Genomic DNA, 27,089 nt, shown 5'->3' on the forward strand with positions numbered 1-27,089 from the left:
CAGAAAATAATCTCAAGAAAGTGACTCTGTATGAAAAATCTAGGGAAATAAGAAGCTCACTGAAATTCCAAGTAAAATGAATACAGTAGTTTTGGTTGGCTCCACTTCCATCCCTATTTGAAGAACAGTAGGTGGAGCTATTTAAGGTCTAAAAACCAAAATCCTTTCTCGGAGTTCAAGATTGTGCAGTAATTGGTTAGGACTCTGAGCGCCGCTGTTCACCAATCAGGGAGAGAAAAGCAGAGAGAGATCCTGCTAGCCGGCACTCGCCTTGAAGCACAAAGCACAGATAGAAACTAACCATCTCCGGGACTGTGATCGGAAGAGCTCGGGTCCCCCAGCTGTCGGATTTTAAGGACGGATGAACTGATCCGGACTTCGGTGATCAAGGGAAGAATTGGAAATAATCCTCAAGGAAAGTGACAATGATTCCTGCTCGACACTGCAAAAAGCTGGTCCTGCTGGGAGTTCTCCTGGGGGTTCAGTGGGAAACTGGATGCACCCAAATCCACTATTCGGTTCCCGAGGAGCTGGAGAAAGGCTCTAGGGTGGGGAACATCGCCAAGGATCTGGGGTTGGAGCCCTGGGAACTGGAGGAGCGCGGAGTCCGCATCGTCTCCAGAGGTAGGACACAACTTTTCGCTCTAAATCCGCGAAGCGGCAGTTTGGTCACCGCCGGCAGGATAGACCGGGAGGAGCTCTGTATGGGGGCCATCAAGTGTCAACTAAATCTGGAGATTCTGATGGAGGATAAAGTGAAAATATACGGGGTAGTGGTAGAAGTGAGGGACATTAATGATAATGCCCCGTATTTCCAGGAAGGTGAATTAGAAATTAAAATGAGTGAAAATGCAGCCACTGGGATGCGGTTTCCCCTTCCCCACGCTTGGGATCCGGATATAGGGAAGAATTCACTCCAGAGCTACGAGCTCAGTAGTAATACTCACTTCTCCCTGGACGTGCAAAGCGGAGCGGATGGTAATAAATATCCGGAATTGGTGCTGGAGCGCGCCCTGGACCGCGAGGAAAAGGCCGTTCACCACCTGGTTCTCACGGCTTCCGACGCGGGCTATCCAGTCCGCACTGGCACCGCGCGCATCCGTGTGATGGTCCTTGATGCGAACGACAACGCACCAGCGTTCGCTCAGTCCGAGTACCGTGTGAGTGTTCCGGAGAATGTGGCCGTGGGCACTGAGCTGCTTCTGGTAAACGCCACCGACCCTGACGAAGGAGCCAATGCGGAAGTGATGTATTCCTTCCGGTATGTGGACAACAAAGCGGCCCAAGTTTTCAAGCTAGATTGTAATTTAGGAACAATTTCAACAATAGGGGAGTTGAACCACGAGGAATCAGGATTCTACGAGATGGAAGTGCAAGCAATGGATAACGCAGGATATTCTGCACGAGCCAAAGTCCTCATCACAGTTTTGGACGTGAATGATAACGCCCCTGAAGTAGTAGTCACCTCTCTCTCCAGCTCCATTCTGGAAAACTCTCCCAGAGGGACGTTAATTGCCCTTTTAAATGTAAACGATCAAGACTCTGGGGAAAATGGACAAGTGATTTGTTTCATCCAAGGGAATCTGCCCTTTAAATTAGAAAAGGCTTATGGAAGTTATTATAGTTTAGTAACAGACACACTCCTAGACCGAGAACTGGTTCCTAGCTACAACATCACGGTGACTGCCACTGACCGAGGAAGTCCGCCCCTGTCCACGGAAACTCACATCACCCTGAACGTGGCAGACACCAATGACAATCCGCCCGTCTTCTCTCATGCCTCCTACTCCGCATATATCCTAGAAAACAACCCCAGAGGAGCGTCCATCGTCTCTGTGACTGCCCATGACCCCGACTATGGAGAGAATGCCCGGGTCACTTACTCCCTGGTGGACGACAGCCTCCAGGGAGCTTCCCTGTCCTCCTACGTCTCCATAAACTCAGACACTGGCGTCCTGTATGCGTTGCACTCCTTCGACTATGAGCAATTCCGAGAGTTGCAGCTACAAGTGATGGCACATGACAGCGGGGACCCTCCACTCAGCAGCAACGTGTCGCTGAGCCTGTTCGTGCTGGACCAGAACGACAACTCGCCAGAGATCCTCTTCCCCGCCGTACCCACCGATGGCTCCACGGGCGTGGAGTTGGCACCCCGCTCCGCAGAGCCCGGATACCTGGTGACCAAGGTGGTGGCTGTGGACAGAGACTCAGGCCAGAATGCCTGGCTGTCCTACCGCCTGCTCAAGGCCAGCGAGCCGGGTCTCTTCGCGGTGGGGCTGCACACCGGCGAGGTGCGCACAGCGCGGGCCCTGCTGGACAGAGACGCGCTCAAGCAGAGCCTGGTGGTGGCAGTCCAAGACCACGGCCAGCCCCCTCTCTCTGCCACCGTCACACTCACCGTGGCCGTGGCTGACAGCATCCCCGACGTCCTGGCTGATCTAGGCAGCCTTGAGTCTCCCGCCAGCCCCGACAATTCGGGCCTCACACTGTACCTGGTGGTGGCGGTGGCCGCGGTGTCCTGCGTCTTCCTCGCCTTTGTCGTTGTGCTGCTGGCTCTCAGGCTGAGGCGCTGGCACACGTCACGCCTGCTCCAGGCTTCAGGAGGCGGGTTAGCGAGTGTGCCCACGTCTCACTTTGTGGGCAATGACGGGGTGCGGGCTTTCCTGCAGGCCTATTCCCACGAGGCCTGGCTCACCGCGGACTCGCGGGGAAGTCACGTGATCTTCCCGCAGCCCAACTATGCGGACACGCTCGTCAGCCAGAAGAGCTGTGAGAAAAGCGAGCCTGAGCTCTCGGGCGATTCCGTGTTTTCTAAAGATAATCATGCATTAATTCAGGTGAGTGCATATCGAACATTCTCCTCTGAGCTTTGAGCAAGATATCTCTTATTACAGGTAATTAGTGTTTATTCGGAATTTATAAAACAGACAGCAAGAAATTTATATAAACATTGCAGACACCATTGACAACCAGGCCGACTTCCTTCAGGCTTTCCCTCACGTCTTATTTATAACAATTTAAAATATATATTTGTATATGTTATATATAAAATTTTATATCCATTTTATACAGTACTTTTTAATACTCTATATAATTTTTCTAATTTAATTTACCAACTGTACAGCTCTTCCTGCTTTTGATTGCTGTTTTTATTTCCCATTGGCCGTGCAGCAGGTTTATGTTGAACGTCTGATGCCAATTTATCTGTTAAAAACACAGATTCTTCTAGAGGGGATAAATCTAATTCAATCAAAAGTACATAAATGATACTTTAAATAAACTTTTATAAATAGAGTGGCTTCTGACTACACAGGAAATTGCCTAACAAATTCATAAACTGCATTTAGTTTCTTTTCAAGTGCAATAATTCTGGTCGTTAGGGATGCATACATTATACTTTCTCAGTGTCCTAAGTTATTTCATGGTTTCACATCATTCATGAAATTCCAAATATTGTGAGTTTATTTCTTATGCATTTAAAACGTTCTCACTGAAATATGCACGGTGTAAGTGTTGCCATGAAGAAAAAGTGAAGAGATTGTTCATTTTTCATCTGCATTATAGAGTTCAGGAATACAAGTCTACATGTGTTTCCAGTTTAGATATTTCTTTTGCCCATTATCCACACTGATGATATTATGATGACTCTGTGGAATATTCAGAGTTAAGAGATTGTGTTTTGAGCACATTTTTGATATCATGGTAAATTTGTAGTAATTCTCTCTTCTTATTTAAAATTTCCCATAATTCTCACACACGGACGATTTTCTCAAAAATGCACAGATTCTGTTTCCTGAGAACCTTACGCTTATTGTAGAATGTTGAACAGAAATCAAATGCTAAAATATATTATTCTTGGGAAAGCATTGCTGGAACCTGTGAGAAGCCTGCTTTCTTTTGGTGAATTCTTTTTTTTAAGGATTTTTTTTAAAATTAATTAATTAATTTATCATTATTATTATTATTTTGGCTGTGTTGGGTCTTCGTTTCTGTGGGAGGGCTTTCTCTAGTTGCGGCAAGTCGTGCGCGGGCCTTTCACTGTCGCGGCCTCTCTTGTTGCCGTGCACAGGCTCCAGATGCGCAGGCTCAGTAGTTGTGGTGCATGGGCCTAGTTGCTCCACGGCATGTGGGATCTTCCCAGACCAGGGCTCAAACCCGTGTCCCCTGCATTGGCAGGCAGATTCTCAACCACTGCGCCACCAGGGAAGCCCTCTTTTGGTGAATTCTATAAAGGGGAAGAAAATCATAACATCCTAATTATTTTCTCCTGACTTGTTGCCTGTTTTCAAAAATACAATAGTTAATTAAAACCAAGACTTATAAAAGAGATTGAAAACTATTTGGAGAATGAAAGATAATCAAGTTGCCCTAAAATGAGGCAGTTACTGTTACTGAAATTCACATGTCACTTTATGCTTCTTGACAGCCAAGACCAAAAAAAGGAAATATAGAGTGGATCTATTTGTCTTATTTTTTTTAAGGAAGTTTTTTTTAAACATCTTTATTGGAGTATAATCACTTTACAATGGTCTGTTAGTTTCTGCTTCATAACAAAGTAAATCAGCTATACATATACATATATCCCCGTATCTCCTCCCTCTTGCGTCTCCCTGTGCTGTGCAGCTGCTTCCCACTAGCTATTTTACATTTAGTAGTATATATACGTCCATGCCACTCTCTCACTTCATCCCAGCTTACCTTTCCCCCTTGAAGGAAGTTTTTGAGCATGTCTAAAATAGCAAACTTCATATTGACATTAAGTTCCAAATGGAATTTAGTAAGTAGAGCTTTCTAAATAATACCAAGGAAAATAAAGAGAAATGTAACTTCTGTAAGTTATATGACAAAACTTTGTTTTGTAAAAGTTATCAAAATGTTTATCACGTGGCCAGTTTTCTTGTGGTGGTTGATTCAAAATGAAAGATGTAACACACAATAGAAAATTATTTGGGAAGCTAAACTAGTATAGTCCAATTATGCTGACTCTATTCATGTAACTTGATTTAGGGACAAATCATTAAGAGCTAGGGCAATGAATAGTGATGACCCTTAGGCTGTATCTCAGGTATCAGTGATCTCAATTATGCTTTCAGTATGAGCTAAATTGGCTTCATTAAATAGTTGCTGAGTGAATGAATGAACAAATGTATGTGCTCTGGGGATTACCTAATATCAGTATTCCAAGATGTAGTGTGACAGACAAACAGCAGCTATGTAATGAGGTAACTCCTAATTGTGTGACCTTTGCCATTATTTAATTGCTTTCAGCTTCAGCAAAATAGGGATTGTAATATGTAATTTGAAAGATTGTGGTGAAGCCTAGTGATAACATATAAACCGTCTGGTTCATAATATGGACTTAATTAACAGTAGCCCCCCCTTTTTTTAACATTGTTGATAGAAAAAGGAGTCCTGCTTTCAATATCAGTACACTTGACATTCTGTTGGGAAAAGTAATACTGATTTCTGTGCTCCTCCAGACAATACAATGGGATGACCTGTGAGTGGAAGTAAAACTGTTCTAACAATTTTATGAAAGCTACTGTAAAAATCTTAACTGCTTAGGCATATTCTTGATTGAGAAGGCCCTGTTTGGGGTCATGAAAGACAGGGGGAAGACTGTTTTTGATGAGACAATTTTATGAATGTTAATTTTTCTCTCTCTGAATGATAGTTTAACTTAAACAAGGGTCCTGTGTAACTTATTATTTAAGGACCAATTTACTCCAATAGAATTGCTAGGATGATTTAAATGGAAAATGGATCACCAAAACCTGAAAGCTGGAGTTATTTGGTTTTGGCCACATGAGAATTTAAGTTAATGGCTGCACAAAATATCAATCTTAGCTTTAGGATATTAGTTGTTAATTTAGGATTGATAATTAGGTGATTTGTTGATTGGGTTTTTTAGAGTAATTGGACAATGGGTTTGGATTTTATATTTCCTCTGGTTTCAGTAATGAAATTATGTCAAGGACTTTTCTTATCTTCCTTTGTGTTATATGGAAGGTGGGTATGCATTCACTTAATCTAGTTAATCAAAGTATTCAGCTATAACTTAAAAGTTGTAGTTCCTCTATTTTATAGCACCTAAAATTGGAATGTAATCTATCAGCATTCTTCCCCCAGTTCCATTCTATAAGAGATACCCTCCTTGAAGCAGCAATGGCCTAGGATCCTTGCTGAGTCTGTACAACTTGTTGAGACTACTCAACCCATAGATTATTTTAAGCTGCATTAGAAGACTAATGATAAACGAGTGGATTGTATTACAGTTTTCCCAGTTATATGTAACAGAGTATAGCTGTGATCATGAATTGATTAGTTCTGGTGAAAAATCTGCTTTTTCCTTAGGCAAGATATCAAGTTCAAAAAAGTAAACGCCTTCACATTAAATATGTGCCACTCTTTGTATACCTATTATACCTCAATAAAGCTATTTAAAAAAATTTTTTTTTTTTTCGGTACGCGGGCTTCTCACTGTTGTGACCTCTCCCGTTGCAGAGCACAGGCTCCGGATGCGCAGGCTCAGCGGCCATGGCTCACGGGCCCAGCCGCTCCGCGGCATGTGGGATCCTCCCGGACCGGGGCACGAACCCACGTCCCCTGCATCGGCAGGCGGACTCAACCACTGTGCCACCAGGGAAGCCCTATTTTTTAAAATTTTAAGCAAACACATAGTTTGACGGGATGTTGATCAAACTAATGACTGTATACATTAGGAAAGAGACAGATTTATTCTCTAATGTTACACTTGGAGTTCATTTTTAGGAAACCGTACCTAATGAAAAGTTATCAATAACAGAGCACACTCTTTAGGACACATTTTTAAAACACTGATAGGAAAAGATAGCCAATGGCAAAGATAATTGAAAAAACTCTTTGATAGAAGATAAGTTTTCTGGATATCAAATTGGAAGAGCTCTAGTTCAGGAAAATGTGATGAAATTGCCATCAGATGGACCATAGAGGAGATAAAATAATTTATCTATATGTAAAAAGAAATCAGTACCTCCACAATTCCTCTGAAAGAAGCCATAAAAAGATCTACTATGTTTAATAATCATTGAGGACAAGCATAATTTCTTAGTTCATCTTTAAGTCTCTGAAGAATTTCACACAGTGGTTTGTATACCTTCTAAATACTCAAAAAAAGGCTTGAATTCAATGATTAGAAAGTAATCTCTTGGGGAAAAATCATAGTGCAAATCCATTTTACTTGTGCTTTCCCTTTACATCAAACTCCTAATAAGAGCCAACTCTCTGATATGTCTATATAAAGATAAGGAACTGAAGATTTATCAAATTTTTAAAATAAGTGCCACAATCCATAAGATTTCTATGTTGTGAAACTTGCTAGAAGCTTTCTGTATATTTATAGCTGAAGATCCAACCAATAGTTCATCCTGAGACTGTGTATATGAAAAAAGTAAAGCCTTTTCCCCCACCAAAAAATAAAAATAAAAAGAGAGACTCAACCTAAAAATACTTTTAAATGTCTAGAAGAAATAAAAAGAAGTCAAATAATTACTACAAGCTTGTAACAGATGGGGCCCCAGAGTGGGAGCAAACCCTGGAGTACAATGTTACCATCACAGCTGCTGACAGAAGTAAGGCACCACTCTCCTCCAGCAGAAGCATCACACAGCACAGTGGCAATGTCAACAACAATGCTCCAGTTTCCTGTCAGGCCTCCTAAGTGGTCCGCATGGATGAGAACAACCCTCCTGGCACCTCCATTGCCCAAGTCTGCACCTCAGATCCCAATCTGGGACCCAATGGCTGTATCTCCTACTCCACCGTGGCCAATTCAAATACTTTGAGTGAATTTGAGCTAGCAGAGAATGCCAAATTAAGACATTCCTTGTAATCAGGTAATTGTACAAATGGATCCCAATAATGGTAGTGTGGCATTTCACCAAACTTGCAGTTTATAAACACTTCAAAAATTATGTACTGGGCTTCCCAGTTTTTCCAGCATCACTTGTCCAAAAAAATTTTCCTTTTCCTATTTAATTGCTTTGGTACCCCTGTGGAAAATCATTTGATCTATATATATGGGTCTATTTCTAGACTCTCCATCTTGTGCCATTGACCTGTCCATCCCTTTGCCAATACCACTCTGTCTTGATTATTGTAGCTTTATAAGTCTTGAGGTCAGGTAGTAAGTCCCCCAAGTTTTTTCTTCTTTTTCAACACTGTTTTGACTATTCTTAGTTCTTTGCCTGTCCAAATAAATTGAAATTGTCTTGTCACTTTCTAGAGGGGAAAAGCCTGAAGGGATTTTGAATGGGATTGATTGCCTTGAAACTATAAATCTACTGGTGGAGGGGTCATCTTAACAATATTGAGATTTCCAATTCAGGAGAATAGTATATATTTCATATTTCCATTTATTTAGGTCTTCTTTAACTTCTCTCAGCAATGTTTTAGGTCTTGTATATCTTTTATTAAATTATTCCAACACATTTGATGCTTATAGATGTTATTGTAAAATGTATTTCTTATTTCATTTTCTGATTGCTAGCTTACAGAAAAACTATTGATTTTTGTATATTGCATATGCTTTTGAAAAACAAGAGGTGTAAGGTGCTCTATTCTCATACTGTATGAGAATATAATGTAAGAGAATATAGTATAAGCTTAAATCACCTCTACGTAAGTTCAGGCTTACGTTCTGTGCAGGAGTAGGTTGGAAGAGTTCACCCCCAAACAAAGCAAACACTAGTGTCTGCCCCAAGTCTAGTAGAGTGGATCATTCATTCATTTCTGTAACAAATATTTATTAACTGCCTATTATATTCAAGGCATTGTCCTAGGTGCCAAGGGTGCATCAATGAACAGGCAGATATGATTTCTGCATTAATGGGCCCCCATTCTATGATATGATCTTTTACAAGCCTGATAAATGCCACCAAGGAGAAAAACCAGGTGCTAAGAGAGCTTGTAATAGAGAGACCTACTCTAGTCTGAAGGGTCAGGTAAGTCTTCTTTCAGGAAGTGATTCTTAGTGTGCTATCTGAAGGATGAATATAAGTTAGCTAGGTAACAAGGAGATTAAAGAAGAAATAGTCAGGCAGAGGGAATAGCATGTATAAAGGACCTTAAAAAAAGAAAAGAAAAGGTGAGCAAATTAAAAAGGGCTAGTGAGGTTAGAAATGGAAAATAAGTAAGTGAGGTACATTTTAAGTAACCTTGTACTTCGGAGCTATTGAAAGGTTTTAAACAAGGCAGAGACAATTAAATTTTTAAAAGATTACTCTGGCTGCTGTGTGGTGAATTGATTTATGAGCGTTATAAATGGAAGTAGGGAGAACAGAGGGGAGACTACGTTCCTGGTAAGAAATGGTGCTGCACTGGATTCAAGGGAAGGCAGTGGATATAGAAATAAATGGATAGGGACTTCTCTGGTGACACAGTGGTTAAGAATCTGCCTGCCAATGCAGGGGACACGGGTTTGAGCCCTGGTCCGGGAAGATCCCACACACTGCAGAGCAACTAAGCCCGTGCACCACAACTACTGAGCCTGCGCTCTAGAGCCTGTGAGCCACAACTACTGAGCCCATGGGCCACAACTACTGAAGCCCATGTGCCTAGAACCTGTGCTGCACAACAAGAGAAGCCACCACAATGAGAAGCCGGTGCACCGCAACAAAGAGTAGCCCTGGCTCGCCAAAACTAGAGAAAGCCCGTGCGCAGCAACGAAGACCCAATGCAGCCCAAAATAAATAAAATAAAATAAAATAAAATAATTTATACAAAAAAAGAAATAAATGGATAGATTGGAGATGTATTTAGGAAATATATCCAACAAGACAATAATGGAGTGGGTGGAATGTAAATTCCGTAAGGGCAGGGACTGTTTTCTTTATTATTATATTCTTCATATCATTGCCTGGCATGTGATAGATTCTTAATAAAAAAATGTTCACTGAATAAAGGATGAAAAGGGGGGCATAAGAGTTATTTCCAGGTTTCTGAATTAAGGAACTGGATGGACAAAGGTACCATTTAGTGAGATGTGGAAGACTAGAGAAGGGTAGATTTCAAAGAAATCAAGAGTTGAGTTGTAAGCATGTTAAGTTTAAGAGTCTGAGAAACATCCAAGTGCAGATATTAAGATTGTGGTTGGGCATATGGTCACCATTCTTTTACTCTGATTTCTTCCATTGTGATAATCCCTTCAGATGGGTAGATCTTTACCAGGATGAGCATGATAAACTTCCTGATAGCTCTACACAGGTATGTTTTTGGGCTCATGGCAGAGCTACTCCTGTGTTTTATTTTTCTTATTGATCTGTTTTTCACTATTAGAAACATCCAGCACCCAGAGAACCTCACTGTCTCTAATTCATACTCACCCCACTCTTGAGACTAGTCCTGGTACCCAGTTCTTTTCTGCCTCTGGGATTCTGTTTGGATTATAACTTATCAGGCTTTTAAAATTTGTTGTTGTTTAATTTTCTTTCACTTGATTGTATGTTTTCCATGGACATTTTTTTTTTTTTTTTTTTTTTTTTTTTTTTTTTTTTTTTTTTTTTTTTTTTTGCGGTATGCGGGCCTCTCACTGTTGTGGCCTCTCCCGTTGCGGAGCACAGGCTCCGGACGCGCAGGCCCAGCGGCCATGGCTCACGGGCTTAGTTGCTCCGCGGCATGTGGGATCTTCCCGGACCAGGGCACGAACCCGTGTCTCCTGCATCGGCAGGCGGATTCTCAACCACTGCGCCACCAGGGAAGCCCTCCATGGACATTTTTAAGCTCAGTTTTTCTTCACCATCAGTTTTTGGCTTCCAAACAGTAAAATTTCAGATAAGGAATGTTTAGGATAAACAGTGCATAGCAATAATAATAAAATTTTTGGATTTTAATATTGTGAATATACCTGGAAGATTGTATACCCACACCTACCTTAAACATCCTATAGAGTCCCCAGTAACATTGTAAAAAAGATACTGCTTCTTGTTCTATGACTTTCATCTGGTACATACTTGCTTCCTCATCAATTTGTTAGCTCTCTCTCACCAGCAAGTATATAGCTCCTAGATGACAAGGATTTTTTTTTTTTCATGCTATGTTTTTAAGGCCTGTAACAGTGCTTGACACTACTAAGCTCTAAATAAATATTCCTTAAGTGAATTAACAGTGACTAAGCATTTGAAGCTGAAACCAACAGTATTAATGATCATAGAACTTCTTTTTCCCTTGATGGTATAGAAATTTTCCATATTTTGATGGGGGTAGATTATATGGGTGTATACATATGCCAAAACTCATTGAACTTAAGATCCTTGCATTTCACTGTATATAAACAATATTTCAATTTAAAAGGAGATTTAAGAAAATAAAACATCAGATTCTCCTCACCACCCTCACCTGGCCTCCAGACTCACCCCCAAGAGGTCGCTACTGTTAGTACCTGATTGTGTATACTTCCAAGCATTTTTCTGTATATGTAAATGTGTGTGCTGTTTGTTTGCACAACAGGGATCGTCTCACAGTACATATACTGTTCTGCAACCTGCTTTTCCCAGTTAATAATATCTCAGGGACACCTTTTCTGAATCCTTATAGGTCTGCTATTTACCTCAATCTCACTAATTTTCTTTTATTTTACTTTGGGGTAGGAAGCACATTTACATGGTTCAGAAATCAAAACAATATAATAGGCATGTATTTTCTCATTCCCATTCCTGTCCTTTTTCTATTCCACTTGTTTCCTCCTACCCCCTTGTATGGTCAGGCCACTCAAGGTGGCTGTTCCCTTGCCCTCTGAACATCCCCTGCTCGACCAGTCCCTGTTTCACCTACACCCTACTCACATGACTATCCAATCTTCTAATCATAGGGCTTAATCACCTATGTGTTTACCCCCTGCCCCAGCGCTGGTTTCCCTGGTAACTGATGAACCAACCTGACATCAGCTGCACTATAAATGGTAGCCTCCTTCTCCCCCTTCTCCTATAACTGAACATCCCAGGAGCAATTGTCTCAGTGTCGATGGCTTGTCAACCCAGAGGCAACTAGTCAAACCGTCTTAGTTAAACTGTCCATCACTGAAAGGCCATTGCCAACTATCGGTCAGGACAATAATTCACTTTTGCACTTGCCACCAGATCTCCCCACCAGAGGAAAACATTACAAAATGGCTCTGGAACTGGCAGTGAAGTCCCCAGTGGTTTGGGTTTGCATACTTCACAGTGTATGTGGGGAATAGGATTAGAAAGGGACTTACAGATTTCACCTGTCTTCTACCCAGCCCCACTTAAACTACTAAGGTAATTAATCAGAGACCCTTACTAGAGAAAATCAGCATTATATTAACCTCATGGTCTTGTTATACTGCCTCTTCAGTATTCAGCACTAGCTGAGGGTACTGAGGGTGGATAGGCGGTATGGTACTGCAGGCCAAGACAAAAAACCACAGGCAGGGGTGGTATTATCTCAGGGTGCTGTTACTGCTTGTATTTTGCTCAAAGGTCATGATATTTTCTGTATTGTACGTGTTAAAAATCTTACATTTCATCCCTAGCCTGTGCAGAGGGAGCCTGTTCATGGACTGGGCAATGGCGGCAGCCTCACTGTGAAATGTGTCTGATTTCTGGGTCTGCAGCGAGATGCCTCTATTGACGTAGAATGGCAAGTAGAAGCCCTGGCTAAACATACAGCAGCTGCCTTAAATAATACTAGACATGCAATTACCCTCCTGTCTGAGGAAACCACCCAAATGAGACAAGTGGTCCTTCAAAACAGGATGGTCCGGGCTTCCCTGGTGGCACAGTGGTCGAGAGCCCGCCTGCCGATGCAGGGGACAGGGGTTCATGCCCCGGTCCGGGAAGATCCCACATGCCGCAGAGCGGCTAGGCCCATGAGCCATGGCTGCTGAGCCTGCGCGTCCGGAGCCTGTGCTCCGCAATGGGAGAGGCCACAACAGTGAGAGGCCCGCATACCAAAAAAAACAAAAAACAAAAAAAAAACAAAAAAAAACAGGATGGTCCGGACATGCCATGCTAATGGCAGCACAAGGCAGGACCTGTGCTCTCATTCAAACTCGATGTTGTGTATATATACCCAATAACTCCCACAGTATTTCCTCTGCTACGAAAGCTTTAGGCCAGGACAACCCTGCCATAGATTCCCTCTCCATCAACTTGGTAAGCGCTTGGCTCCACAATTTGCCCACATGGCGAATGAGTATTTTTCACATACCAGCTGTCTTACTCTAGATATTCTTTAGCTGCTGGTGTCTGTGTAGCATTTGTGGTGTGTGGTTGCGGTGCACCTCTACATACCTGACATCAGGGATATCGTGGAAGAGGGGGTGAACGAAGATTGTAAGGGTCATGCAGAGTATGTAGGGGTGGAGTGTATGGTCAGGCCACTCAAGGTGGCCGTTCTCTCACTGTCTGTACATCCCCTGCTCGACCAGTCCCTGCTTCGCTTACATCCTACTCACATGATTATCCAATCCTCTTAATCATAGGGTTTAATCAGTAACTAAGTGCTTGCCCCCTGCCCCAGCCGCTGGTTTCCCTGGCAACTGATGAGCCAACCTGACGTCATTTCCCCCTATAAATGGTAACCTCCATTTCCCGTGAGTAGCGAAGGTTGTTGCCAAGTCGTGCTTGCTGTGTGCTGTTCATGGTGGAGTGTTGCTCCACGACCTTTTGCTTCTCAGTTGTAGGATTCCCTATCCAACAAATCATTGACGTCTCTGTCACGGTCTCCGGGCTTTTTCTTCAGTCTTGGAGTTGGGCAAGTACAGAGCTGTAGGCCTGCGGGCTGCAGCCTAATATCCGTAGAGGTAAACTTAATTAGTTTCTTAAGTATCCTTTCAGCATTTCTTTATGCAAATGTGGGTGAATTATGGATGTGTTTTTATTTCCCCACTTTTCTTACAAAAGAGATAACATGCTATACTTTGTTCTATATCTTGCTTTCTTCACTCCTCAATGTATCCTTTAAAACTATTCTCATATTAATACATAAGAAAGCTGGTGTTTTAAACAGCTGCTTAGTATTCTGTTGTGCTATTAATCAGTCTCCTGGTTAATAAATTGATACTTGGGTTGTTCCAATCTTTGAGTATTACAAACAACTGCATTGAATACCCTTGTACCTGCATTATTTTGTACATATGCAATATATTTGTGGGATAAAGTTTCAGAAGTGGAATTGCTGGGTCAAAGAAAAAAATGGGCTTGTAATTTTGATAGGTACCTTCACAGCAAGTTGTTGTTGTTGTTGGGAGTAGGAGTTTATTAATTAATTTATTTATTTTTGCTGTGTTGGGTCTTCGTTTCTGTGCGAGGGCTTTCTCTAGTTGTGGCAAACGGGGGTCACTCTTCATCGCGGTGTGCGGGCCTCTCACTATTGCGGCTTCTCTTGTTGAGGAGCACAGGCTCCAGACGCGCAGGCTCAGTAGTGGCTCATGGGCCTAGTTGCTCCGTGGCATGTGGGATCCTCCCAGACCAGGGCTCAAACCCGTGTCCCCTGCATTAGCAGGCAGATTCTCAACCACTGCGCCACCAGGGAAGCCCCAGCAAGTTTTTTAAAAAAATTTTTTATTTTGAAATAATTTCAAATTTACAGGTTTGCAAGAATTGTACAAAGAACTGTATACACTTTACCCACTAGTTAATATTTTGTCTTTTGCTACATTTCCTTTATCATTTCTCTCTTTCATTCTCTATCATTCCCGTGTGTGTGTACACGGGTATACGTATTTATGAGTGTACACAGGTTACTGTTTTTATGAACTATTTGAGAGTAAGTTGCAGATATCATGTCTCCTTATTCCTGATCACTTCATTGTGTATTTTTTAAGAACAAGGACATTCTTTATATAACTAAATTTCAATAATGAAAATAAAGTTTAACATTGATGTAATATGACTATTTATAGTCTGTACTCAAACTTTACCCATACTTTACAGTAATTTTTTCAAGTCCAGGCTTACACAATGCATTTAGTTGTCATGTCTCTTTAGTTTACTTTAATCTGAAACAGTTCCTCAGCCTTGTTTTGCCTTATACTGACATTTTTAAAAGACTATAAGCCATTTATATCATAGAATGCCCTTAATTTTGGTTTGTTTTATGCTTCCTCGTGATTATATCTAAACTAGGCATCTTTTGTTAGTATATTAGTTATCCATTCCTGTGTAACAAATTAGCCCAAAACTTAATCATTTAAAATAACAAACATTTGTTATCTTAAATGTTTTGTGGATCAGGAATCTGGCTATGGTTCAGTTCCTCGTGGGTTGTTGGAATGAGGACCTCAGTTTCTTGCTGGCTGTTAGCTAGAGTCCTACCTCAGTTTCTCGCCGTGTGGACCTCTCCCATAGGGCAACTCAAAATATAGTATCTGGCTTCTATCAGTCAAAGTACAGTGTTCAAAGTTACTTGCAGTATGGTTACGTTATTCATTTGAAATGAAGTTTGTTCATTTCTATTGTGTGCAATTTTAGAGTTTTTCCACAGTCTAAAATTGCTGAGTGTTGATTAGTATCTTTTAAAATATGTAAAACATTTACATAATTAAAGTCAAAAGTGTTTGTTTTAAGGTGTACTTAGGAAATTGTTGCTCCTCCCCTCTCTCTTCTGCCTTGTTCATACCCACTCACTGTGTCTTTTTGCAAAAAATAATCACATATATTTATATTGTCTTCTTTCTTACACAAAAAGTAACATGTTATGCAGTCATTCCTGGCTTTGAACAGTTACAGTATACATACATTTCACTTACCACAGTTGAAATATTACCAGTCTCCTAAAAACAATTCAAACTTCAGTTACCATGGTATATTACCTGAGTAATTACATAAAGTACAGATTTTGCTGTTGGCCCTTCAGTCCACAAATTACTTTGCAAATAATAGATTGGTCACTGATTGTGGTGCATATCACATGGCTTCTTCCAGTCTGTTAGTGATTCGTTACTGTGTATCTGTTATTTAGTTCATGCACAAACAGCAGAGCATGTAGTTGTTCTGGCTTCTTGTCTCCAAGTGGTAAACCCACATGACATTGTACAAAAATGTATGGAGGGAATTGACCAACAAAGATGAAAGTGCAGCCAAGAAACAAAAGTGATAAGGCTCTAAGTGAAATTTGAACTGAACATAAATGGAGTCACAGAATAAATAGCTGACCATGGGAATGTTGACACTGCTGCCTTCAAGAGTCTCTAGACATGCAGCCAAAGGAACTTAGTGAAGGTGAACTTAATGACATGAGTGAGGTAAGTGGTTTTGATGAGAAAAATGAAGATGTCCCAGAAAAAAAATGACACCAGCAAAACGTTCACATTACAGGAACTTTCAGAGATATTTCATGACATTGAAAGCTCAAAGGATACATAAAACGTTGGAAATTGATCCAAACATAAAAAGGTGTATGACAATTCTCCAAGGCATAGAAAAGATGCTTGCTCTGTTTTGTAAGTTATAGGACTAGAAGAAGCCAAACCCTCTTCAAGCTCTCTTGTTAAGTTTTTTATTAAGAAATAAAACCCTTTAATTCTCAGTGGTTCTAATGTTTTATTTTTTTATTTTATTCTATTTTTTTGGCTGCGTTGGGTCTTTGCTGCACGCAGGTTTTCTCTAGTTGGAGCGAGGGCTACTCTTCATTGCAGAGCACGAGCTCTAGGTGCACGGGCTTCAGTAGTTGTGGCACATGGGCTCAGTAGTTGTGGCTCACGGGCTCTAGAGCGCAGGCTCAGTAGTTGTGGTACATGGGCTTAGTTGCTTCGGGGCATGTGGGATCTTCTTGTACCAGGGCTCGAAGCTGTGACCCCTGCACTGGCAGGCGGATTCTTAACCACTGTGCCACCAGGGAAGCCCTGATTCTACTGTTTTAGATTACAATGTACTAAATAAATATTAGTTTTACTATTTTACTTCCCTACAAGAGATTCTTTAATGTTTTCATTAAAATATTTTTAAAGATCATGGAAGAGTCTTAATTTCCCCCATTGTTTATTAAGATCACTTTACACAGTTTCAGTTTGCATGGTCATTTTTACATCCTGCACTACCATGCAAAGTAAGAACTGACTGTATATACTCTTTCGCACTTTGCTTTAAAATTTTTTAAAATCTTTTTTTTTTTTTTTTTTTTTTTTTTTTTTTTTTTTTTTTGCGGTACGCGGACCTCTCACTGTTGTGGCCTCTCCTCTTGTGGAGCACAGGCTCTGGACACGCAGGCTCAGCGGCCATGGCTCACGGGCCCAGCCACTCTGCGGCATGTGGGATCTTCCTGGACCGGGGCACGAACCCGTGTCCCCTGCATCGGCAGGCAGACTCCCAACCACTGCACCACCAGGGAAGCCCACCATATAATTTATATATAATAAAATGTAACTTAAAATTATACATCTAAATGAATTTTGGCAAGTATTCACACCTGTGTAACCACCGCTGTAATCAAAATACAGAACACTTCTATAACCTTCAAAAGTTCCTTCATACCCCTTCAAAATCAATTCCTCACATGCCCAGCTCCAGGTAATCACTGATCTGCTTCTTGTCACTGTAAATTAGTTGTGCTTCTTCCCGAATTTCATCTAAATGGAATCCTGCAACATATACTCTTTTTTGTCTGCCTTATTTTGCTCAACTTATTTTTGGAATTTATTCACATTGCTGCTCGTATGAGTAGCTTGTTCCTTTTTATTGCTGAGCAGTATTGTATTATATAGATAGCATAATTTGTGTATTCACTCACCTGTTGATGGACATTTGGGTTGTTCCCAGTTTGGTTTTACTCTGGATTAAGGTGATATGAACATTTATGTACAAGTCTTTTTGTAGGCATATGTTTTTTATTTCTTGGATAAATACCTAAAAGCACAATTGCTGGGTCATATAATATGGAAGGTCTATATTTAGCTTTATAAGAAGCTGGAAAACTATTTTTCGAAGTTGTGGTATCACTTTACATTCACATCAGCAGTGTATGAGACTTCCACATGCTCTGCATCCTCATCGATGCTTCCTATTGCCAAACTTTTAAATTTTAGCCATTCTACTGTGTGTGTAGTACTGTATCATTGACTTTAATTTTTTTCCTGTTGACTGAAGATATTGAACATCTTTTCATATACTTATTGGGTATTTGTATATTTTCTTCTTGAAGTCTGTTCAAATCTTTTGTTCATCTTTAACTGAATTAGTTTTCTTCTTAAAATTGAGTTATGAGAGTTTTCAAAAATAAATTCTAGATCTGAGTTCTTTGTCACATACATGTTTTGTGGATATTGTGACTTGTTTTAAAGACTGACTTAACTTTTCATTTTCTTAGTGTCTTTTGAAGAGCTGAAGTTGTAATTTTGATAAAGCCCAGTTTATCAATTTCTTCCTTTTATAATTTGTATTTCTTATGTTCTGGTTTTTTGTGTTTTTTTTTTTAATTGGCTGCATTGGGTTTTCGTTGCTGGGTGTGGGCTTTCTTTTAGCTGTGGGGAGCAGGAGCTACTCTTTGTTGCAGTGCTCAGGCTTCCCATTGTGGTGGCTTCTCTTGTTGCAAGCACTGGCTCTAGGCACGCGGGCTTCAGTAGCGGTGGCTTGTGGGCTCTAGAGAGCAGGCTTAGTAGTTGTGGTGCATGGGCTTAGTTGCTCCATGGCATGTGGGATCTTCCCGGACCAGGGCTTGAACCCGTGTCCCCTGCATTGGCAGGCAGATTCTTAATGACTGCACCACCAGGGAAGTCCCTATGTTCTGTTTAAGAAGTCTTTGCCTATTGAAAGTTCTGATGATTTTTCTCCTGTGTTTTCCTCCAGAAATTTTATAGTTTTATCATTTACAGTTTGGTGCATGATTCATTTTGAGTTTTTGCTTGTTTTATTTTGCTGAGAACACTAATCCTTTCCCCACTAGATAATCTTGGCACCTCCTTAAAAATCATTTGACCATATATATGTGAGTCTTTTTCTGGAATCTCTGTTCTAATACATATATATTTGTAGCATTGTAATAAAGTCTTGATACCAGGTAATGTTAGTTCTCCAATTTTGTTTTCCTTTCCAAATTTTTTTTGCTATTCCAAATCTTTTAATTTTTATATAAAATTTCATATCATCCTGTCACTTTGTTTAAAAAAAAAGCTTTTGGATTTTGATCAGAATCTATTGCTTCAATTTGGGAAAAAGTAACTTGAATTTTTCAATCCATGAACATGGTATGTCTCTTAAGAATTCTTTAATTATTCTAAGCACTGTTTTGTGTTTTTCATTGTGCAGATCATCTTACTTTGTTTTAAATTGAAGTATACTTGATTTACAATGTTGTGCTAATTTCTGCTGTACAAAAAGTGATTCAGTTATACACATATATACATTATTTTTTTAATATTCTTTTCCATATGGTTTATCCCAAGAGAATGGATATAGTTCCCTGTGCTATAGAGTAGACCTTGTTTATCCATTCTAAATATAATAATTTGCATCTACCAACCCCAAAGTCCAAGTCCATCCCTCTCCCTCCCCCCTCCCCCTTGGCAACCACAAGTCTGATCTCTTTGTCTTTGAGTCTGTTTCTGTTTTGTAGATAGGTTCATGTGTGCCATATTTTAGATTCCACGTATAAGTGTTATCACATGGTATCTTTCTTTCTGATTTACTTCACTTAGTGTGCTAAACTCTAGTTGCATCCATGTTGCTGCAAATGGCATTATTTTGTTCTTTGTATGACTGAGTAGTATTCCATTGTATATATTTACCACATATTCCTTATCCATTCATATCTCAATGGACATTTAGGTTGCTTCCATGTTTTGGCTATTGTGAATAGTGCTGTTATGAATATAGGAGTGCATGTACCTTTTTGAATTATAATTTTGTCCTGATATATGCCCAGGAGTGGGATTGCCGGATCACATGGTAAGTCTATTTTTAGTTTTCTGAGGAACCTCCATACTGTTTTCATAGTGGCTGCACCAACTTACATTCCCATCAACAGTGTAGGAGGGTTCCCTTTTCTCCACACCCTCTCCAGCATTTGATGTTTGTAGATTTTCTGATGATGCCCATTCTAACCGGTGTGAGGTGATACCTCATTGTAGTTTTGATTTGCATTTCTCTAATAATTAGTGATGTTGAGTAGCTTTTCATATGCCTCTTGGTCTCTGTATGTCTTCTTTGGAGAAATGTCTATTTAGGTCTTCTGCCCATATTTTAATTGGGTTGATTGTTTTTTTAATATTGAGCGGCATGAGCTGTTTATATATTTTGGAGATTAATCCTTTGTCCATTGATTCGTTTGCAAATATTTTCTGCCATTCTGAGGGTTGTCTTTTCGTCTTGTTTATGGTTTCCTTTGCCGTGAAAAAGCTTTTAAGTTTCATTAGGTCCCATTTGTTTATTTTTGTTTTTATTTCCATTACTCTAGGAGGTGGATCAAAAAAGATCTTGCTGTGATTTATGTCCAAGAGTGTTCTTCCTATGTTTTCCTTTAAGAGTTTTATAGTGTCTGGTCTTACATTTAGGTCCTTAATCCATTTTGAGTTTATTTTTGTGTATGGTGTTAGGGAGTGTTCTAATTTCAGTCTTTTACATGAAGCTGCCCAGTTTTTCCAGCATCACTTATTGAAGAGACTGTCTTATCTCCATTGTATATCCTTGCCTCCTTTGTCATAGATTAGTTGACCATAGGTGCATGGGTTTATCTCTGGGCTTTCTATCCTGTTCCATTGATCCATATTTCTATTTTGGGGCCAGTACCATATTGTCTTGATTACTGTAGCTTTGTAGTATAGTCTGAAGTCAGAGAGTCTGATTCCTCCAGCTCTGTTTATTTCCCTCAAGACTGCTTTGACTATTTGGGGTCTATTGTGTCTCCATACAAGTTTTAAGATTTTTTGTTCTAGCTCTGTAAAAAATGTCATTGGTAATTTGATAGGGATTGCATTGAATCTGTAGATTGCCTTGGGTAGTAAAGTCATTTTCACAAATATTGATTCTTCCAATCCCAAAACATATTATATCTCTCCATCTGTGTCATATTTGATTTCTTTCATCAGTGTCTTATAGTTTTCTGAGCACAGGTCTTTCACCTCCTTAGGTAGGTTTATTCCTAGGTATTTTATTCTTTTTGTTGCAATGGTGAATGGGATTGTTTCCTTAATTTCTCTTTCTGATCTTTCGTTGTTAGTGTATAGGAATGCAAGAGATTTCTGTGCATTAATTTTGTATTCTGCAACTCTACCAACATCATTGATTAGCTCTAGTAGTTTTCTGGTGGCATCTTTAGGATTCTCTATGTATAGTATCATGTCATCTGCAAACAGTGACAGTTTTACTTCTTTTCCAATTTGGATTCCTTTTATTTATTTTTCTCCTCTGATTGCCATGGCTAGTGCTTCCAAAACTATGTTGAATAATGGTGGTGAGAGTGGACGTCCTTGTCTTCTTCCTGATCTTAGAGGAAATGCTTTCAGTTTTTCATGATTTTGAGAATGATGTTTGCTGTGGGTTTGTCATATATGGCCTTTATTATGTTGAGGTAGGTTCCTTCTCTGCTCACTTTCTGGAGAGTTTTTATCATAAATGGGTGTTGAATTTTGTCAGAAGCTTTTTCTGCATCTATTGAGGTGATCATATCGTTTTTATTCTTCAGTTTGTTAATATGGTGTATCATGTTGATTGATTTGCATATATTGAAGAATCCTTCATCCCTGAGGTAAATCCCACTTTATTATGGTGTTTGATCCTTTTAATGTATTGATGGATTCTGTTTTCTAGTATTCTGTTGAGGAGTTTTGCATCTATGTTCATCAGTGATATTGGCCTGTAATTTTCTTTTTTTGTAGTATCTTTCTCTGGTTTTGGTATCAGGGTGATGGTGGCCTCATAGAATGAGTATATGAGTGTTCCTTCCTCTGCAGTTTTTTGAAGGAGTTTGAGAAGGATGGGTGTTAGCTCTTCTCTAAATGTTTGATAGAATTCGCCTGTTAAGCCATCTGGTCCTGGACTTTTGTCTGCTGGAAGATTTTTAATCACAGTTTCAATTTCATTACTTGTGATTGGTCTGTTCGTATTTTCTGTTTCTTCCTGGTTCAGTCCTGGGAGGTTATACCTTTCTAAGAATTTGTCCATTTCTTCCAGGTTGTCCATTTTATTGGCATAGAGTTGCTTGTAGTAGTCTCTTATGATGCTCTGTATATCTGTGGTATCTGTTGTAACCTCTCCTTTTTCATTTCTAGTTTTGTTGATTTAAGTGCTCTCTCTCTTTTTCTTGATGAGTCTGGCTAAAGGTTTATCAATTTTGTTTATTGATCTTTGCTATTGTTTTATTTGTTTCTATTTCATTTATTTCTGCTCTGATCTTTATGTTTTCTTTCCTTCTACTAACTGGGTTTTCTTTGTTCTTCTTTCTCTGGTTCCTTTAGGTGTAAGGTTAGATTGTTTGAGATTTCTTGTTTCTTGAGGTAGGATTGTATTGCTATAAACTTCCCTCTTAGAACTGCTTTTGCTTCATCCCATAGATTTTGGATCATCATGTTTTCATTGGCATCTGTCTCTAGGTAGTTTTTTATTTACTCTTTGATTTCTTCAGTGATCTCTTGGTTATTTAGTAATGTATTGTTTAGACTCCATGTGTTTGTGTCTTTTATGGTTTTTTTCTCTGTAATTTATTTCTAATCTCATAGCTTTGTGGTCAGAAAAGATGCTTGATATGATTTCAATTTTCTTAAATTTACCAAGGCTTGATTTGTGACCCAAGATGTGATCTATCCTGGAGAATGTTCCCTGTGCACTTGAGAAGAAAGTGTAATTTGTTGTTTTTGGATGGAATGTCCTATAAATATCAATTAAATCCATCTGGTCTATTGTGTCATTGAAAGCTTGTGTTTCTTTATTAATTTTCTGCCTGGATGATCTGTCCATTGGTGTAAATGAGGTGTTAAAGTCCCCCACTATTATTGTGTTACTGTCGATTTCCTCTTTTATAGCTGTTAGCATTTGCCTTATATATTGAGGTGCTCCCATGTTGGGTGCATATATATTTATAATTGTTATATCTTCTTCTTGGATTGATCCCTTGATCATAATGTAGTGTCCTTCCTTGACTCTTGTAACATTCTTTATTTTAAAGTTTATTTTATCTGATATGAGTATTGCTATGCCAGTTTTCTTTTGATTTCCATTTTCATGGAATATCCTTTTCCATCCCCTCACTTTCAGTCTGTATGTGTCCCTAGGTCTGAAGTGGGTCTCTTGTAGACAGCATATATATGGCTCTTGTTTTTGTATCCATTCAGCGAGCCTGTGTCTTTTGGTTGGAGCATTTAATCCATTGAGGTTTAAGGTAATTATTGATATGTATGTTCCTATTACCATTTTCTTAAGTGTTTTGGGTTTGTTTTTGTAGGTCCTTTGTTTTCTCTTGTGTTTCTCACTTAGAGCAGTTCCTTTAGCATTTGTTGTAGAGCTGTTTCCTTGTTTGTTTGTTTTTTGTTTTTAATTTATTTATTTTTGGCTGCATTGCATCTTCATTGCTGTTCACAGGCTTTCTCTAGTTGAAGCAAGCAGGAGCTACTCTTCGTTGCAGTGCTTGGGCTTCTCATTGTGGTGGCTTCTCTTTTTGTGGTGCACAGGCTCTAGGCCCAAGGGCTTCAGTAGTTGTGGCACGCGGGCTCAGTAGTTGTGGTGCGTGAGCTCTAGAGCACAGGCTCAGTAGTTGTGGCACACGGGCTTAGTTGCTCAGTGGCATGTGGGATCTTCCTGGACCAGAGCTTGAACCTGTGTCCCCTGCATTGACAGGTGGATTCTTAACCACTGCATGACCAGGGAAGTCCCTAGAGATGGTTTGGTGGTGCTGAATTCTCTTAGATTTTGCTTGTCTGTAAAACTTTTGATTTCTCCATTGAATCTGAATGAGATCATCGCCAGGTAGAGTAATCTTGGTTGTAGGTTCTTCCCTATCATCACTTTAAGTATATCATGCCACTCCCTTCTGGCTTGTAGAGTTTCTGCTGAGAAGTCAGCTGTTAACCTTATGGGAGTTCCCTTGTATGTTATTTGTCATTTTTCCCTTTGTCTTTAATTTTTGTCAATTTGATTACTATGTGTCTCAGCATGTTTCTCCTTGGGTTTATCCTGCCTGGGACTCTCTGCACTTCCTGGACTTGGACGGCTATTTCCTTTCCCATGTTAGGGAAGTTTTCAACTATAATCTCTGCAAATATTTTCTCAGGTCCTTCCTCTCTCTCTTCTCCTTCTAGGACCCCTATAATGCGAATGTTGGTGCATTTAATGTTGTCCCAGAGGTCTCTTGGGCTGTCTTCATTTCTTTTCATTCTTTTTTATTTATTCTGTTCCATGGCAGTGAATTCCATTTTGTCTTCCATGTCACTTATCTGTTCTTCTGCCTCAGTTATTCTGCTATTGATTCCTTCTAGTGTATTTTTCATTTCAGTTATTGTATTGTTCATCTCTCATTGTTTGTTCTTTAATTCTTCTAGGTGTTTGTTCTTTAATTCTTCTAGGTCTTTGTTAAACATTTCTTGCATCTTCTCCATCTTTGCCTCCATTCTTTTTCTGAGGTCCTGGATCGTCTTCACTATCATTATTCTGAATTCTTTTTCTGGAAGGTTGCCTATCTCTACTTCATTTAGCTGTTTTTCTGGGGTTTTATCTTGTTACTTCCTCTGGTACATAGTCCTCTGCCTTTTCATTTTGTTTATCTTTCTGTGACTGTGGTTTTCGTGCCACAGGCTGCAGTATAGTAATTCTTCTTGCTTCTGCTGTCTGCCTTCTGGTGGATGCGGCTGTCTAAGAGGCTTGTGCAAGCTTCCTGATGGGGGGGACTGGTGGTGGATAGAGCTGGGTGTTGCTCTGGTGGGCAGAGCTCAGTAAAACTTTAATCCACTTGTCTGCTGATGGGTGGGGCTGAGTTCCCTCCCTGTTGGTTGTTTGGCCTGAGGCAAGCCAACACTGGAGCCTACCCGGACTCTTTGGTGGGGCTAATGGCAGACTCCCGAAGGGCTCACACTAAGGAGTACTTCCCAGAACTTCTGCTGCCAGTGTCCTTGTCCCTGTGGTGAGCCACAGCTGTCCCCTGCCTCTGCAGGAGACCCTCCAACACCAGCAGGTATGTCTGGTTCAGCCTCCTATGGGGTCACTGCTCCTTCCCCCTGGGTACTGATATGCACAGTCTGATTCTCTGGGAATTCCTCCTCCCATTTCCATACCCCCAGATTGGGAAGCCTGACGTGGGGCTCAGAATCTTCACTCCAGTGGGTGGACTTCTCTGGTATAACTGTTCTCCAGTTTGTGAGTCACCCACCCAGCAGTTATGGGATTTGATTTTATTGTGATTGCTCCCCTCCTACCATCTCATTGAGGCTTCTCCTTTGTCTTTGGATGTGGGGTATCTTTCTTGGTGAGTTCCAGTGTCTTCCTGCTGATGATTGTTCAGCAGTTAGTTGTGATTCCAGTGCTCTCACAAGAGGGAGTGAGAGCACGTCCTTCTACTTTGCTATCTTGAACCAATGTCCTGTCACTATTTTCTACTTTAACAGTTCTAATAAGTATATATCTCTTGGTGGTTTTAATTTACATTTCTATAATGGCTAATGATATTGAATCTTTTCATATTCTTATTTGTCACCGCTTCTTCAGTGAGACGTCTGATTTTGCATTTTGCCCATTTTCTATTTGGATTTTTTATTACTGTTGAATTTTGAGAGTTATTTATATATTCTACATATGAGTCTTTTGTCAGATACGTGGTTTGGAAATAATTGTCTTCCAGTCTATAGCTTGTCTTTTCATCCCCTTAACAGGATCTTCCTAAAGCAAAAGTTTTAAGTTTCAGTGAAGTGCAATTTATTTTTTGGATCATGCTTTTGGTGTCAGGTCTAAAAACTGTTCACATACCCTAAGCCCTGAAGATTTTTCTCCTATGTTATCTTCTAACATAGGGGGTATTTAGATATTTATCCAAGAAATAAAAAGCATAATCTGTCTTTAGGTTGAGAGTCAATTTTTTATCTATGGATGACCAATTGTTTCAGTACCATTTGTTGAAAAGACTACACTTCCTACATTGAATCACTTTTGCAATTCTGTCAAAAGTCAGTTGGCCATGAGAGTTCCTGGTGGTCCAGTGGTTAAGACTCAGTGCTTTCCTCTTCAAAAATATAGCAGAGGGGGCTTCCCTGGTGGCGCAGTGGTTGAGAATCCGCCTGCCGATGCAGGGGACACGGGTTCGTGCCCCGGTCTGGGAAGATCCCACATGCCGCGGAGCGGCTGGGCCCGTGAGCCATGGCCGCTGAGCCTGCGCATCCGGAGCCTGTGCTCCGCAACGGGAGAGGCCACAACAGTGAGGCCCGCATACCACAAAAAAAAAAAAAAAAAAAAAAAAAAAAAAAAAAATATAGCAGAGGGAGGAACACTCCCAAACTCATTCTACGAGGCCAACATCACCCTGATACCAAAACCAGACAATGATGTCACAAAAAAAGAAAACTACAGGCCAATATCACTGATGAACATATATGCAAAAATCCTCAACAAAATACTAGCAAACAGAATCCAACAGCACATTAAAAGGATCATACACCATGATCAAGTGGGGTTTCTTCCAGGAATTCAAGGATTCTTCAATATATGCAAATCAATCAACGTGTTACACCATATTAACAAATTGAAGGAGAAAAACCATATGATCATCTTAGTAGATGCAGAGAAAGCTTTCGACAAAATTCAACACCCATTTATGATAAAAACCCTGCAGAAAGTAGGCATAGAGGGAACTTTCCTCAACATAATAAAGGCCATATATGACAAACCCACAGCCAACATCGTCCTCAATGGTGAAAAACTGAAACTATTCCCACTAAGATCAGGAACAAGACAAGGTTACCCACTCTCACCACTATTATTCTACATAGTTTTGGAAGTTTTAGCCACAGCAATCATAGAAGACTCAGTGCTTTCACTGCCATGGCCTTGGTTCCATCCCTGTTCGGGGAACTAAGATCCAGCAAGCCACGTGGCCAAAAAAAAAAAAAAAACAACCCCAAAACAAACAGAAGAAAACCACTTGGCCAAACTAAGTTGAAGGGAGGAGTATGCTGGGATTTA

The 27,089-nt window shown here is 40.2% G+C and overlaps 1 protein-coding gene across 21 annotated transcripts in view; it reads left to right on the top strand.

Annotated features, from left to right (window-relative positions):
• Nucleotides 1-27,089, top strand: part of LOC131756068 (protocadherin gamma-C4) — a 173,965-nt gene that overhangs the window by 99,440 nt on the left and 47,436 nt on the right. Inside the window, exon 2 of one of the 21 annotated variants that reach the window (XM_067031825.1) lies at nt 2,187-2,837. The exons of 18 other annotated variants lie outside the window; for them this stretch is intronic. In XM_067031825.1, the coding sequence (XP_066887926.1) occupies nt 2,187-2,837 (651 nt within the window). Of the gene's footprint in view, nt 1-245; nt 2,838-27,089 lie in introns of those variants that run through there. 2 more of the 21 variants (XM_067031828.1, XM_059062842.2) reach the window with 2 other exon arrangements.

Source organism: Kogia breviceps, chromosome 4, assembly GCF_026419965.1.
Source record: "Kogia breviceps isolate mKogBre1 chromosome 4, mKogBre1 haplotype 1, whole genome shotgun sequence".
Taxonomy (NCBI): domain Eukaryota; kingdom Metazoa; phylum Chordata; class Mammalia; order Artiodactyla; family Physeteridae; genus Kogia; species Kogia breviceps.